Genomic DNA, 16,879 nt, shown 5'->3' on the forward strand with positions numbered 1-16,879 from the left:
AAACTAAACAAACACTCGAATTATTTTTCAATTTATGCATATTATCCTTCTACAAGGGTCATGTTAATCTTTTCTGAATCGTTACAATTTTATGAATGTCCTTGAGGAGATGCATTCAATAATTATTGTTTTATTTTACATTTGAACGTTGTATTGGGATATTTGCAATTAAGGACCCCTGTATTTTATATCTACTTATCATGAGCAAATATCCAGAATAACTATCTAACTAGTTGGAAAAATTGTGAGAAAGGCTAAGCTTTAGTTTCACAATAAAGTGAGAAAGTTACATAAACTTTTAAAGTAATCATCCTGCCAAAAGTAATTAAGACCATAACATAACATGGCAGTGAATTATGAGTGGGAAATTTAAACTTTATGCTTTGTTGAACTTTTGGAGTTTGGTTCACCAAAATGGGAAAAGCATCAAATTATGATGGACAAGAATTGTTAGGCGAAGAAGTATGCATTGAAAGGAATGCTTGAGAGCTTCTAACGGTGCAATGTACAATCATTCAAAATATTCTGATAAAAAGCATCCCTTTATTCACGGACTCCTGCTTCTGCTGCTTTTGCCCATTGCTTCTATGAATGGCTGATAAATTATGTACTTTTTTTTTTTTTAATTATAGGCCAACGATCTCATGATCTAATTGTATGTACTAACTACTCTCTCTAGACTATAGAGCAGTGGTAACTACTCTGCAATTAAAAAAAAAGGTGTAACATTAATTTCTTAATTTTTTTTACATCTTTTTAATTATACTCTCATTAAATAATTTTTTAATAATAATAATTAAAATTTTAATACATTATTTTTTTTAAAAAAAGTAATAAATAAATTAGCAGTATAATTGAAGAAAGAGTTGTAAAAATTACTCAATGTCGTACAAGGTTTATAAGAGATGTTATGCATGCATGCATACATATATATTGTGGTTTATGTAGCCCATTTTCTATCATGAAAGATCGCAGGTTCAATTGTGTATTATTTTAAATACTTGCTTGCCTTGTGTAATTTTAAAAAATTATTATGAAAAAAAATTATACATAGGTTCCCCTTAAATTATAATATGAAATTTTTTATATTTTTTATTCATGGTGTTTAGTTTTTATTGACATTATAAATTTAATTTATTTAAAAAATTTTGGGTAAGTATAAAAAATGGGCTCCGTCAATAATACGAGATATCTTGTCTGCGGTACTAGAAGGAATAAAGGTAAGCGACTTTTTACATCAATGACATCACTATCTAAAAATTTGGGGGAACGGTACCTAAATTGGCCTATAATTCTACAAAAAAGATCAGAAATGGGGAAAAAAGAAACTTAGGCCTTTTGTTCCAATTTTTTGGTTGTTGGTAAAAAAATGATATTGTTTCAGTATACTTGATTGCCAATTATTTAAGTTTGATTTATGATTATGAATGCATATTAACTTGTTTGGATTCGAATGTTAAAATTATGAAATCTTATATTTTCATATATATATATATATATATTTAATATCTAAATCTAAAATTTAAAATAAAATATAAATCGAATTGAATCACTGTTCTAGACCAATTTATTGAATTATCAGATAGAAAGTAATTGTAGCTTGTATTTTATTGGGAAATAAATTCAACGCAATATTAATTATAAAAATATGAAATTTGGAGATGATAAAAAAATGGGGTAGTTGGAAGAATTGTTTAACACGTCTTTTTTTTTTTTTTTTCATTGCCAAAAGAAAAAGAATGCATTTTATCCACAAGTCTTAACCAGGGAGGACCCTCATGCTCACTAATAATACACAGCGTCCGAAATGCATATTATAATAATAAATTAACTGAATACTTTTTTTTTTTAAAAAAAAAAAACAATGGTAATGATCATGATAAAGCTTGATGGAGGTGGGCAGTAGGAGAAATTCGGTTCAGCTTTTGACTTGGCAGACTTGGGCACACATTATAACGGTCACTTTTTGCCACTTTCACCGTATATTGTAAGCAAAATATAATTTTAGGACTCCATAACATTGAAAACTAAAATTATAAAAATTTAGAATATTAAAAAAAATACAAGAATTTATAATAAAATTTAAATAAAGTGTAAGAATTTAAAATTATTTTTTTATATTTTATATATGCACACATATTACGTGATCTTTCTCCTATTTTCTTTTTGTAATTATGTATGTCAATCATAAATATTTTTTGTCAAATTATGTCTAACTTGTAATTGAAGGTCATATTACCTGGCCAATCATCATGTATCTTAGTTAATGAGAGATTTATGCTAGCTTAATTAGTAATTTTAAATTTAAACACTGGTTATGAGAAGTTGTTGTCATTGTGATTCCTACTCGCGTTAATCCAATTAAGTTAAAGTTCTTACATATCCTAACATGGATATTGTACTAGATTCATAACAAAAGAAACAAATTGAATTATGTTTTTACAGTCAATTATACCTTGAATTATCAATAGAATTAAATCTAGTGGAATAAGTTAATCATTTATTGTGTGATGAATTAAAATTTAAATTCCCATCGCAAAAGGTATCTAGTTGTGCCTCAAATAGGAAGATAATTGTGAGCCTTAAAAAAAATTGCACCTTGAATTTGATAAATTTACTATTTTCATGTATTCTTAGTGTGTGTTTTGTTACCAACTTGAGATTGCAAAATGAGGCCCAGATCATGAAGCTATGCTAGTACTTAATTAACCAAAAAAATTTTTTATGGATTGATGTGCTTATCTTTAAGTATAAATACAATTTGCGTGATTTCCCTAAGTCTGTTAAGAAGACTAATATGTCCTTAACATGGAAAGCTATTGCAAATGTTTGACCAAAATTTAGACAAGGTTTGGGAAAAATCCTAGACAGTGGCAAGAATACTCTTTTTGGAGAGAAAAATGGGGGTTACTTGAATAGCCCTTGAATGAAGTAAGAATAGAAAGGAGTGGTATATATGATGAAAAGGAGATAGTGGCAGATTACATTCATGAAAATGGAACTTGAGATATTGAGAGGATGCGCCATTGGTTGCCAAAGCCTGTGATTGACTTGATAACTCACACTCAAGTCCCTTATGAGATGAGAGGAGAGGATAAATACATTTGGCTACCTTCTACTAATGGTACCTTTTCCGTTAAATCTACATATAATTTATTTTTTGTAGGTACCATCATGAAGAATGATGACATTTGAAAAAGTATTTGGAGCTGTCTTGCACAAGAAAAGATCAAATCCTTTCTCTGGCTTATGGCTCATAATAGAGTTCATACAACTATACTCAGAGAAGGGGTTTACAAAGCTCAGGTGCTTGCTTATTAGGATGCTCAGAGGAGGAAAACATGATGCATCTCATCAGAGACTATAACTTAGCTCGAGACAAATGGAAAGAAGTAGTTTAATGAGATAAGTGGGAGAAATTCTTCTCCCTTGAACGCCTTGGTTGGCTAAAATGGAATCTAAACAATGAAATAGGTAATCAAAACCCTAGGAATGTCCCTTGGAACATCCCTTTTAGTTACATTTGTTGGGATGTTTGGACTACTAGATATAACAAGCTTTTTGGCTTTAAAGATGTTACTGGTAACATGTCTTCTTTGAACATGTTTTTAAAGTTGCTATGAATTTGATGTTTCTTAACTCTTACTCTCTCAATCTTAGCAAAAGGAATATATCAAGCAAGCGGGTTCCTCCCATTAAGGGTTTTGTTAAGCTTAATACTAATGCTTCTATACTGGTAGATTGGAGGAATGCTTGGGGGGGAGTAATTAGGGATGCTGAAGGTAAATGGATTGTGGGATTTGGTGCCCATTTGGATCCTTCCTCATTTGCCATTGTGGAAATCAAAGGGATAACCAAAGGGTTGGAAATCAGATGGAATCTTGACTACAAACAAGTTGAAGCTATTAGTGACTGCATCGAAGCTCTCAATTTAATTATTAGATATTCTATTATTGATCATCCTTTTCAGTAAGATATTTGAGAGTTAGAGAGTTTGTTAAAAACGATTGAACTTTAATTTTTAATTTCACTTTTGAAGAGGCTAATGAAGTAGCAAATATCTTAGCTACTTTTTGTCATAGTTTAGTGTCTTGGGTTTTGATCATCCCCCACTTTGTTATTGTAAGGTGGTAAATGATGAAATGGTGACTTGATTTGTTTAGGATGTGACTCTATCTCTTATGTTTACTCTTGGTTGTATTGTTTTTGTAATTTAATTATATATAGATATATCCTTGTTTATTAAAAAAATACTTAAATTTTTAAAAATTAAAGGAAATGGTTAATTCCTCACAATATGATGAACTAATATTTAAATTTTTATTTGAAGAGGTATCCATATTTAATACTTAATTATATTTTGAATAAGATTGCTTTGAATAGAAAAACATTTGTGCACAATAAAAAATACTTGATTTTTTTCATTAGATTAGAAGTGTATTTTATTTTGCCCAATGCACTTGATTTGGCTTGATTCATTCTATTATATTTCGTACGCTAAATGAATCCAAAATGTTCTTCCAAGTTTTCAGTTTCCAGCATCGGTAAGGACGATAATTTGGGAAAGCAACATTATTTAGCCCTTCACTATTTTTTGAATTTTTTAATGAGTTATGTACAAAATGCAAATTTGCCATATGTTCTTCTGCTAGCAACATTTGCCTTATGTTGATATGGCAGGCAATTAAATCAGTTAACTAATCATTTTTATTTTTGTTAGTTATTTGGATAATCATGTTTCATATTGTATTATAAAATATAATCATTTTTAATTTTTGAATGAACATGATAGATATTCAAATACTTTTCTAAAAGTTAACGTGATGGGTGTCTTAATTATTTGTTTTAAAGAAAAGTTCATGTTCCTCTTCAAGTGCATGAACGTTTCCGTCAATGTCAATACAATAAAATAAAATAAATCCCATTATCATTTTTTCAGGAATATTAATAGCTCAATTGTTTAAACTAAATGCATCACAATCATATCCCATGAATTTCAATTACAAAATGAACAGGGTCTCCTAACTTTTTTATTAACAATAGATAGATAGAAGAGGACAAGCTTTAATTTATAGTCAACCAACATTATTATTATTGTTGTTGTTGTTGTTAAATAAAACAAAGCTGTATCCCAACAAGTCAATCTAGATAACCTTGTACCTTGGCTCCCTTTCTGATGTTTTTTTTTCTTTGCCTTTTCTTGTTTTTCATTGCCTTTTCTTCGCCTTTTCTTGTTCGGGGAAAGTTACGTTCTTTCCTGTATCTTTTGATCTCAAATTATGAGATTTTTTTTTAATATTTACTTAGGGACTAATTTCGATTCTAATAAATTAAATTGCTTGCAAGTAACAATAAATTTTTTGAATAATGAGTAAATCTTTTCTAATTAAGTTGTTACATTATAAACATTGAAATTCGAACTTCCCATCCATTTATTTATATGATAACTTGAATTGGTTCACGGCAATGAATTTCTAATATCATAATAACAGTACTATTGTGATTTTAATTTAAAAAGTTTAAATCCATCACATGAAGTTAACTTAGGTGCCAATAATAGAACAGATATGAGCAAAGATGAAAGGGGTTAAAATTGTTTTGATATAACACAAAAATTTAAATTTTATTTTGTAACCATTTTTCAAAAATTCCTCAGTTATTTGACTATTTTTAATTCAGTGTTATTCTTTATTTAAAATAAAGACTAAATTAACGAAGATATAATATTTTTGTTATGTATTTTATTCAAAATATGGTAGTTTAATATATTTAAAGTAAAATTTAAAAATGACTGTGATTAGATCAAGTGAATATGATATGATTTTCCTTTAAAAAAAAAGATGAAAAACATGTGTTCAAACTATATGACCAAAAAAAAAAATACTGTGTTAAGAAAACTAATCTTTATAAATTTAGAAAAACGATTTAAATCTATAAAAAAAAAATTAAACTTGTACTTCTTATGTGTATATAGTGTGGCAAAAAATCCTAATAAAATTATTGGTATATCCTTTTAATATTTTCTCACATTTTAATAAATTTTGAATATTATAAAAGTAAGTACTCTCTCTGTTAAAAAATATAAGACATTTTTTTTAGGACTTATATGTTAAAAAAATGTAAGGCATTTTTAATCTTTTGAGATGTAATCATTGCTTTTTTTTAAAAGTGTCCCATAGTGACTTTATATTTATTATAGGATATTTAATAAGGGTAAATATGAAAAGATATGATTAGTTTGAAAGTAAATAACTATTTTATTGAAGATAATATTTAATTAAAAATATTTTATATTTTTACACATAGGAGTACAATTTTGAAAAATCTGTAAGTTATTATGTTTTATATATTTTTTTGACTAAATTATATTTCATATATGTGTGTGTATGTATTGTTAACTATTAAATTTTAATATTCTTACTGATGCTTATTTATAAATTTATTATTATATAGAATTTTCATGGTAAAGCATATATAGTATCATTTTCATGATTGCAAATTATTGGAATTGCAATTTTAAATTCCAAAGATATTACTGTTGTTGTTGTTGTTATGGTTATTATTTGTGACGTTGTGTGGCAGAAATCGTAATGAAACTTGAAACCTCTAGCATATAATGCCAAGTGCGTGAGAGATAAAGAAAGGACTGTGTGTCTTATAAGAGTGTGTGGGGTTACTGTTTGGTTGATCAGAAAATTTCTCAGCGGCACACCCAAAAGGAAATAACTTTGCTTTTCTGCTTTTCCAAAGAGTCCCAGACCCAGAAAGCGAAAGGAATTTTTTGCTTTTCTCACGAAACAACAATGGGCAGTGAGAGCAAGGATAAGGTTGGTGGTGAGAGTGGCAGAGGGCAGGGGATGCCGCCGGCGACGAAGAAGGTTGTGCAGAGTCTGAGGGAGATCGTTAACTGTACGGGATGTACGGACCAAGAGATCTATGCCGTGCTTGAAGAATGTGATATGGACCCGGACCGTGCCGTTGAGAGGCTCCTTGCCCAAGGTCTTGCTCTGTCTTTGTGTTTATGGTTGGAGTAGGAGTATCTTTGGAATCTTGTCTTTGTTGTCGAGAAGACTGATGATGATGATGATTGGAAAGGAGTACTCGCTTTTTGTTGTTCTTTACGCGTCAGTTGCTGAATCGACCTCCCCCCACCCTCTGTTGTGGTGTGCTTGGATTTTTCTAACCCTTTTTAAAGAATTAAAAATAAGTGTTTTCTGAGTTTTGTCTTGTCGCTAATTCCCCGTGCAGTTCATCGTGTGTGTTAATATCTATTTTAATTTATTCGGTTCGTGCTGTGCGTTACTTTCTGGTCGATCATGGAGATGACCACTAGCGTCATTATGAATCCTAAAAGTGGAAAAGTTGTGGCTGGAGTAATGTGAATGCCATTGATGTAATTGCTGATTGCAGCCTTTGCTGTTATAGTGTCACGAGGAACTGTAATGAAATTGAGCTAGGAGTATGCATTTACATCCCAGTAATGGGTAACATAATTTATTGAGAAAACGAGATCGTCTATTTCATCTGTATTTATGGAATCATTATATCTGTTCAGGTGTGTTTTTCCAGATAATAATGTGTATATTTCTTCCTTTTCTTTAGCATTCTTGCTGTATTTGCCTTTATTTGTTTAATTTCTGTATCTATATTAGAACTCATACCACTTTGATAATCAACTTTGTAATGTTAAATGTAGATACTTTTCGCGAGGTGAAAAGCAGACGCGAAAGAAGAAAAGAGGTATTTCTCACATGTAATTATTGGTCTTAGATTCCTAGTCATGGAGGTTTCTTAACATTGTGGTAAGGATGCACATATTATGGGATATATGTTCTTTTTGTTTGGTCAGATGAAGGAGGCAATAGACTTGAGGCCAAGGCGTTATAATGTTGATTTGAGTCGTGGAGGCAAAATTAATAGTGAGCATAATGTGCACGGTGGATCAACACATGGGACTTGTAGTGGTACCTTAATTTGTTTCTAAACATCATCCACTATCTGATTCTTGCAGTTTCCTTACTTTGTCAAATATGTCTAATTTCTGTCAGAACTTGGTAAAGCCGCAGAGAAGGGAGAGGTTGGGTCAGTTTGTCCATCAGTTACATCTTCCATGACTTGTGTTATAGGGAAAGATATGGCTAGGTTAGTTCTTCATGCAATCTGGTAGTGTAAGTGAATTTCTACTGTTACCAGTAGGTGGTGCGTGTCTTGAAGTTTCACCTATATATATTAGAATTTCTACTTGCGTTAAAGGGAAAAATACCAAGGTTTAATTATTGCTTCGCCTATACTTACAAAATGAAAATTATGCTTCTTCATAAAGATGTATTGGTATCGCTGACATAGTGACATAACAAAATTGTAATTTGATGTTCGTAAAATATTCAATTACTCACCTAGGTCATTTGCAGCGATTCCTTTCATACAGATAACAGACACCAGTCATTAGGATCAGCTGGAGTTCCTTCAAGATTTCAACCCACTTTGCTAGGAGTGAGCAAAGGGCATCTTTCAATGGCAGACATTGTAAGAATGGGTAAGCCTTCACAAGATGCCATTTCACACCATTCTAAAGCTCCAGCAGTTTCTACATCTGCAAAGCCGGAGTCAAGCTTAAGTTCACACTATTACAATCAAACCCACCAACAAGATTTTAATCATGAACGGCCTGTAATTGATCAGCCAGTAGTTGGCAATGAGTCACATGCTTCAAAGTTGTCAGCTTTATCAAATGCTAACGTGCCGTCTGACTATTTTAACCCACAAAGTAGTAAAGATAGTTTCCTCAGGAACAGTGTATCAAATGAAGCCCAAGTTCCTCTGCGGGATATTGTTAGTGATGATGTTGATTCTGACGAAATTGAACCTGGTTTCCTATCTAGCGGACATCCTACTATGAACAATACTGGACTAGCATCTCATTCAAACTATAACTTAAGGAGCATTAGTTCCACTGTTTCTCGTAGCTCTTCTGATCATCAAAAAGGTAACTAGTTCAACTTTAGTTTGAGACAGTTTACTTGTGTTTTTTGGTCAATTTATGAAAAATGGTTGCAAGATGGGTTGAATCTTCATTATATTTTATGCTCAGAACTTGATGATTTGCTGTGTATATAGGGGGAATAATTTTTACTCCAGTATTAAAGTATAATACTGTAGTTTATTACTCCATTCCTCCATCCTTTATCTTTCTAATATGATACAGGTTCTTTTTCCTTATGATTTCCTGTCCTCCTTTTTCCTTCTAAATATGTGTCACACCTTCTGCATGGATCTGTAAGGAAATACTTTTATCAAGGTTTCCACACATTCGTTTTTTCTTATTATTTTGTGTTGAGCAATTTCTTAGGCTTGTAGCTACATCTATAGCCAGAAATTTGAAATTTTACTAGTTTGATTAATTCTGATTAAATTTCTCAATGAAACTTATATGATCTATAATGCAGAATTAGCAGAATGAACTATATTCTGCCTTTTACAGGCTTGATACCTGGAAAGATATGGGTCTATGATATATTTTGCTGTCTAGCATTTGCCTTTTCCATTTCTAGGAAGTTTGTCTTTATTCTTATACTTTCTATTCTCAATTTCACTAGCGATGCTCTTAGGTGTTGTGTCTCGTTTCACTATTGTCTACACGCTCAGGAGTGGTAGTACCTAACAATTATTCTGTTCTAATCATTTGGAGTTGAAGAACTTAGAAAAAATGCCTCCAGGAATGCAGTTGGCAGCAAATCTGTAATTCAGTATCTGAAATCGAGCCACCATTATGCTAGCAAGATCCTAGGATCTAAAAATTGAAATAAAATAGAATGGTGACTGTTCATACTGAATGACCTGATCAGACAACATATTTATTAAATACAACAAAAATAGACCAATAAATGCATAATAAAGGACCTAATTGAGATCTGATTACAATCACAAAGTAATAAAACAAAATATTAAATGAATAAATTGACTCTCATTCTGAAGTCTCATGTGATAAACCTGGCTAATCCAAAAATGATTAAACCCATCATTATGGGTTTCCAGCAAGAGTCACTGATTACTGATGCTTTTGCAGATGTTGCATTAGCTGCTTCAGATATCCAGCAATTGAGCTTGAGAGACTCCAAACTGGAAGTTCTATCAACAGAAGATAACTCTGCTTTAGTTCTTCCATGTCATGTACAAGGCTTGACTGATAAATGCTCACATTTGAGTTTCGGAAGTTATAATAGTGGAAGTAATTCGACATCTTCTGCAACACTTGCATCTCATGCTTCAAATTATGGCTTGGAAGTAAATGCTGCAGCTGTAGATGGTGGTTTGCTGGCTCAGAACTTGGATGCCAGGCATTTTCTTCTGCAGATTCAGTCTCTGATATACTCAGCCTTGTCTTTTTAACTTATTTTTTTCATTTACTTTCTGCAGCGATTCTGTATACCGTGGTGATAAAATACTTCGGCAAGATGTTTATAAAGAAGCAACAATTGATAAAAAGTATGACTTCCTTTCATCTTTTCAGCAAGAGCTTGTGAAGCGTACATCTCAAGAGGCAACCATTAATCATGAATACACTACATTGTCATCCGTTGCTGATCCTTTTCAAAAATCCCAGTGGATGTCCAATACACTGCCTTTTAAGAGGCCAGGCTTGCAGAATCGAAACATGTCTACATTTTCTAGAGAAATGGTAAAGCTATGGACTATCAAACTTTTAGTTTCAACACGTGATTTTCAGTTACATTGTTTGGTTTCCTACATGTTAAAGTTCTTGCCTATTTAAAAAATCAGTGATTGTACATGGGTGCAAAAATAGTAATATGGTTGTTTTTGGCTTACGTAGTAACTCTGGTGGGTGATCTGGGTCCCTATATTGTGGTTGTGGTGTTCTTTTACGTGATATATGATCTACTCAAACTGTCATGGGACAGCACAACATATTGGAGCATTAGATATCTTAAAACCGTAAATTACAGAAAAGTGTTCAAAACAGAACAAAGTAATGAAAGCCCTTTAAACTAACTCAAAAAGGAAAGAGATAGGTCTTTTAAAACTATTTGCACGTTCAAGCTATTTGCAAGTTAAATATAGTGTGTCCCCTGAAAAAAACAATGTGATGAGCACCAAAGGGAAGCTATACATACAATTCTATTCCAAAACATATTTTCCATGCAAAGATATTCCCTTGAAATGCAGGAATTCCTCCTCTCTAGCCAAACAAACCACAAAATCCCGTGAGCTGCTCATTGCTGCACATCACTGCCCTTCTTGAATTTTGTTAGTCTTCTGGTTATTTATCTACTTGTGACTCTTTTCTTTGAAAATCACTTTTTAATTGATACAAATGCTGATTCAAATTTTATTCCCAGCAATTTATCGATATTTGTCATTGCGCAATTGCAACCTGCAAGATACACCAGCACGGTATTATCCATAAGCACACTAGCCATCTCCTTGTTGCTTGCTAAGGACCATGTCTATCTGGTTAGAATTGTCAACTAGTGACTGATCAAAACACTGGTTGGCATGTCTCATCAAACAATGACCACCTGCAAGATACATCAACATAGGATTGTCCATAAGCACTCCATCCATCTCCATGTCAGTGTCACTGTTATGGAGATCTCAAGTTACTATGCATCCGTAATTGTTTTGAGGTGCACTTGCTTAGATAAACAATTTGACAAGGTGATACACAATTTTTTATACTTGTTTATCAAGTTAGACAAGTTTTTTTCTTGTGGATTCTGTGCTGGCTTGCCCAGGCTCCAGATACCAAATGGGTTAGTGTCTTGGTTGGGAGCAGCTCTTGGTGGAGGAGGGACTTGCTATGGTATTGGCTTCTTGGTGGAGTAATTAGCTGAGTGGATCATTATGCAATTCATGATTATGCTTTGTTGCATGTACAAAATTGGCTCGCCTCATCAGGAAAAGTTTTATAGATTCAAAGCAGATGTCAAATCTAACATTGAGGAATAACAATGAAAATGAAGTGGATGTCTCTTGTCCTTATACCTAGAGTTATTTCAGATAGTGAATACATTTAATCAAATAACTCTTTGGTTTTTATTTATTTCTAGAATGAAACTATGAATTTTAGTGCCGAATGCTTAACCTAAGTGCCTTGGTTCTACATATTTGAGTTCAAAAAGTGGTCAAAGGGATCAGGTGCTCCGGGCTCCTTGTAATAAACTTTGATGAATTGGACCTGATGTTATGGGGTATTGATTTTATTTTTCTAACATCTCTTGAACCATGCAGGTCATGGAACCCCATTTTTCTCTGCCTCAGAGATCTGCACTTCTCGCAGATCTCAGAGTGCAATCCTTCCAACGGCTGGAACCAGATGATGAAAGAGGTTATCATTCACAAATCCAGAACCGACAGTATTTGCCACCGGTTGTGCAGCAAGAATTTTCGTATAGTTCTGCATATGGTCATTCTTTGGCAGACATGAAGTACAGTCATCCACAAAATAGAAATGAACTTATTATGAGTAGATTGACTCCTGCTAGAAGCAGAGATGCATTTGGCTATGGAAATTCAGGCTCTTCTTATAATCCTGGAAACTTTCTGCCTGATTCATCTCTTGGCCCCATGATGCCTTCTAGTAACTTCGATGATATTTTACCATCTCAATATACCAATGGACGTAATGGAAGCTTGATTCAACAGGTAATAATTGTCAAGGAGGAATGAGCTTTTTATAGAAAGCTGATGTTAATATGTTGATATGAGTGTGTTCTTGGATCATGATTGACGCATGATTTGATTTAAATGCATTGATCATTTGACCAGTAAGGGTAAGTTTTAATCTGTATATACTTGACTTTCTGTGAACCTAGTTCTGAAATTGAAGATGGATGGCATCAAACTGTATTTTCCAATTATTTGAAAGGTTTTTCCTTGAACCTTTTTTTGGGTTGCAAATATGAACCCGATTTCTTTGCCAAGCCGTACACTTTGAAACTGGAATTTCTTTCAGTCGAATGCAGAGTGACCATTAATCCTTTCATGCATCGACCATAACCCTTGTCATACTTATCAAGTTTTATGATTGCGGTCATGCCAGTTTCCTTACCTGACATTTATTGGTATTCAATGAGCAGCATGGTGGCTTTCCAACGTGGGATTACGGGCAGGAACAATTGAGATCGATGTCTCTTCCAGAGAGCATGCGTCATAGCTCCCTGGGACAACCACGTCAAGCTCTACCTCAGTACATGACCCCGGGATATTCTGATCTTCATCATTCCGGGACAGAGATTGCAGCACATCTTCAGCGGCAGGTTGCTTCTCAAGATTTTTCATCCAAGCAATCACATCAATTAGGCAACAGGGCAAACAGCAACTTACATTCTAGTCGTACTCTGCCCCCTTTTTTTCACTAGGGAGTACTCTAGCAGGTTTAGAAGGTGATTAGTGTTTTCCCCCCCGCTAAATGCTCGATTGTTAATTAAGTTGTACATACACTAAAGGGAGGTTAGCATGTCTACTATGATTTTGCCTCCTTTTTGTATTATGTGGCACGAGTTTTTTCCCCCCTAGATCAGGCTTTTCTAGTTGGAAATATTTTGACTGAAGCAAGAGCAATGTGATTTTTCTGCTGTTCTTGTTTTTGAAGTTCAAGCACATCAAGGTTTTATGTGAAATTTCCCAAGGGGATCTCTAATACAATGTTACTCTCTCTGGTTCCATTTATTAGTTATATTCTAGAATGTCCATTTGTTCTTATGTATAAGTCATACTGTGGCTTTTTATGTAATATTTGAGAAATATTTTTAAAATTACTTTTCATGAGGAAAAAAAAGTAACATGACATTACTTTTAAAATTTGTTGTATAGAGACATTTAAAATTTTATATACTTTTATTCCTTAATTTTTTTTTTATATTGATATTGATGGGGTTGGTAGAAATAATTTATAAAGAAGACCAAACAAATACATTGCAAGGTCAGAGAGATGGTGGAGTTAGGTAGTTAGCCATGTGGAATTTTTTTTAATACAAAAGTTTAGATAAGTTGAGTTTTAGGGACTTATCAAGGTTAAAATATATCTTCAAGCTTGAAAATCACTTATAAAAGTGTTAAACAAGGTCTTTATATTAATAATGGAATTTAAACTTGTGACGGGTTATGAGTCAAATTTTTATTAACTAGATATTAGTCAAAATTTATTGAGAGTTGGGAGCCTAGCAAATGAACAATAATGCATTACTTCTTTATTCCTTTTGACAAGTTATTTTTACCAATCTTATCAATACTAATATAAAAAAGTATATAGAATTCTAACTATGCTCTTATATAATAAATTCAATAAGTAATGTCATGTTATTTTTTTCTCTTATAAAAAGTTAATTTTGAAAATACTTTTAAATATTACTTAAAAAGTTACACTGTAACTTATAAATGAAATCAAATAAATTTTTTAAAATGCGGCTTATAAATGTAGGGAGTATGATAGGAACCTAGAAAAGTAGGAATTAGGAGAAGTAATCTATTAAGTTAGCTAGAGCAAGGATCTCACTCTAAATAACTTAACAGCCAAGTAGGAAAATCTTCAAAGGAGTAATGGGTTTATTTCTTCATTCATATCCTGCTGTCAATGGGAGCTAGGATATTTAAAATAAAAGAGTACAACTGAATAATTCAAATAATGCAAGATGTTAGCCTAAAAATCAGGAACTACTCGCAAGAACCTCCCTAACAACCGTAAGGTCCTATTATTTAGCAACTAACAGAATAACAATTCAAATAACAATTCAAATAACATCAATAATTAATTTAAATTAGATAAATCCCTTAAAACATGCATGACAGCATCAATTTTAACTATCTTCCTCTTCTTTATATGATGATAAGTTATTAGTAGTTTCCTAAGCTGACTTGGATACTTATCAGAGTATGTCATAGATTGTACTATTAAAATAATGACATAGATATTGATGACTTGTGGTGGTGGGGCTGGTGTTACTTATCCCTGTCCAACACTGCAATCATTCTTTTAGAATTCCATTCCATTTGAATTTAAATCTAAATCTCAAAAAGACACTAATTAAGCCCCCTCAATGGGGCGGGAAGAAATTTGTTCGTGGCAATTGTACGTCTAAGATATGATAGACCAGATGAAACAAAACCAAACATGACAAGGAAAACCAGAAAAGGCATCTCATTGATGTTATTCTAATGTCTCTTAATGCCTTATGCCATGGATGGACCAAGCCGGAGCTGCTGCCAATTACTGTAACCTCATGCCATGGATGGAGGTAAGTTTTGGCTGTGATGTGAGTGAAGAACTTTGCAAGGAGGAATTGGATGTCTAAAAGACGCAATATTGTCATGACTTAATATCAACACTACTAGGGGTTAAAGGAAAAAAAAAAAAAAAAGACTGGGTTTGAGGTTGAAGATCTGAACTTTAGACAGTCTTGTTCCAGGAAAGACTTTATCATTATGCAACGATGCAGCTAGATGATAGCTTATATTAATTATTCCATTTTAAATAAATTAAGTATCAAAATTTAAAGTTCAATCACTCAATTAAACGGACTCTATTTTAGGTTAAAACTAATTAATTAAAAAGTAAACTTGTTGGACAAAAAAATGTGACTAACAATTGATACAGCCAAACAGGAACTTAAGACAAGTTGGTAGACACCACAAACACATATATTCGTATTCTAATAGAAAGCCAGAGAGTTGCGACGATAGGTGGATTATACGAAATCATGAGATAGGAGATAGCATAGCCTCCAATTATTGTGCTTGTTTTCTCCAACTTCACTACACTAACATTACCATAATTATTTAATGGTTAGAAAGAATGATAATAGAATCTCAAAAATATATTTGATGATAGTTAAGTAATTGATAAATTTCTTTTAAAAAAAGTTATAAATGTTAATTTAAACAGTAATAAATAGGAATCACAGTTATAATATAAGAGTTAAAGTTGAAACTTCTAGATTTGTAGTTATTTAAATTGATATTTACAAAAAAAATTTTAAATTTTTTTTAGGGACTTAATGGTCATTCATTCATTCTTTTGAGATTTAACTATGATTCTTCCTATTATTTATTGTATTAAAAATTCAATTAAATTGGAAGGAACTATCATTATATTGCAACCAAAGGTATCTTTCAAACTCAATTGGTCTTAAGTGCATACTTTGGAGATCAGCTTTCAGTAGATTTAATTGATAAATTAAGCAGTGCTATGTTTGATATTGAAAGTAAAACCTATCATAAAAAACCATAAATTTGTAACAAAATATTAAAAAAAAACTAAATAATTGTATGATTATCATGATTTCAGGTTAAAATAGTGTCAACATATGCCTTCTGATATTTTAAATGTTATACATACCTCTCGTGGATGCCACATGATCAATTTGATTTTCATCTTTTTAGTCTGTTTTCAATTCTTTCTCCAACAATATATGAATTATTTATATTTAATTTGATTGATTTATTTTTTTAATTTTTTAATACCAATAATTATGCTTTAAAATCACGATTAGAAGAATGTTTCATAATATTCTCTGGAAAAGTAACACAAGTTTCTTCTGTAATAGACAATCCAAATGAACTATGTGACAAATGAATATAAAAATCCATGTAAAATATAAAATCTATTTCAATTTGTGCTATTCGCAAACTTTAAATAAACATAATCCAATTAATTTTTTAAAATTTTGCATAAAAATCACCTGGTTAGGATATTAACATGTAAACATGTATATAAACTATAGTAAGTTATTTTGGATGCTTGAAAACGAAATTAATTTGTAGAGATAGGGACAGTGATGACATGGTCCACCCACATGAGAAGCTATGATTAATAGGCTAATAGCAATCAAAAGCTAAACAAAAGTGGGTCATGGGTGCTTCT

At 32.0% G+C, this 16,879-nt stretch overlaps 1 protein-coding gene and 1 non-coding gene across 3 annotated transcripts; one reads left to right on the forward strand and one right to left on the reverse strand.

Annotated features, from left to right (window-relative positions):
* Nucleotides 1-9: 9 nt before the first annotated feature.
* On the reverse strand, nt 10-114 carry LOC129304286 (U6 spliceosomal RNA). Its single transcript, XR_008591652.1, has one exon. It is a non-coding gene; the product is annotated as a U6 spliceosomal RNA (small nuclear RNA).
* A 6,562-nt stretch (nt 115-6,676) lies between these two features.
* LOC129302871 (uncharacterized) lies at nt 6,677-13,706 on the forward strand. 2 transcript variants are annotated; one of them, XM_054941748.1, is made up of 9 exons: nt 6,677-6,999; nt 7,697-7,740; nt 7,850-7,964; nt 8,049-8,142; nt 8,412-8,986; nt 10,067-10,337; nt 10,417-10,678; nt 12,250-12,663; nt 13,098-13,706. In XM_054941748.1, exons 1-9 carry the CDS (start codon nt 6,804-6,806, stop codon nt 13,377-13,379), a joined length of 2,253 nt encoding a protein of 750 aa, XP_054797723.1. In that variant the 5' UTR covers nt 6,677-6,803; the 3' UTR covers nt 13,380-13,706. The 2 variants fall into 2 exon arrangements, with proteins under 2 accessions (XP_054797723.1, XP_054797724.1); XM_054941749.1 differs by lacking the exon at nt 8,049-8,142 and having other exon boundaries at nt 8,429-8,986.
* Nucleotides 13,707-16,879: the final 3,173 nt, after the last annotated feature.

This window comes from Prosopis cineraria, unplaced genomic scaffold (genome assembly GCF_029017545.1).
Source record: "Prosopis cineraria cultivar Desert tree isolate PC_DT_omini unplaced genomic scaffold, ASM2901754v1 PC2, whole genome shotgun sequence".
NCBI lineage: Eukaryota > Viridiplantae > Streptophyta > Magnoliopsida > Fabales > Fabaceae > Prosopis > Prosopis cineraria.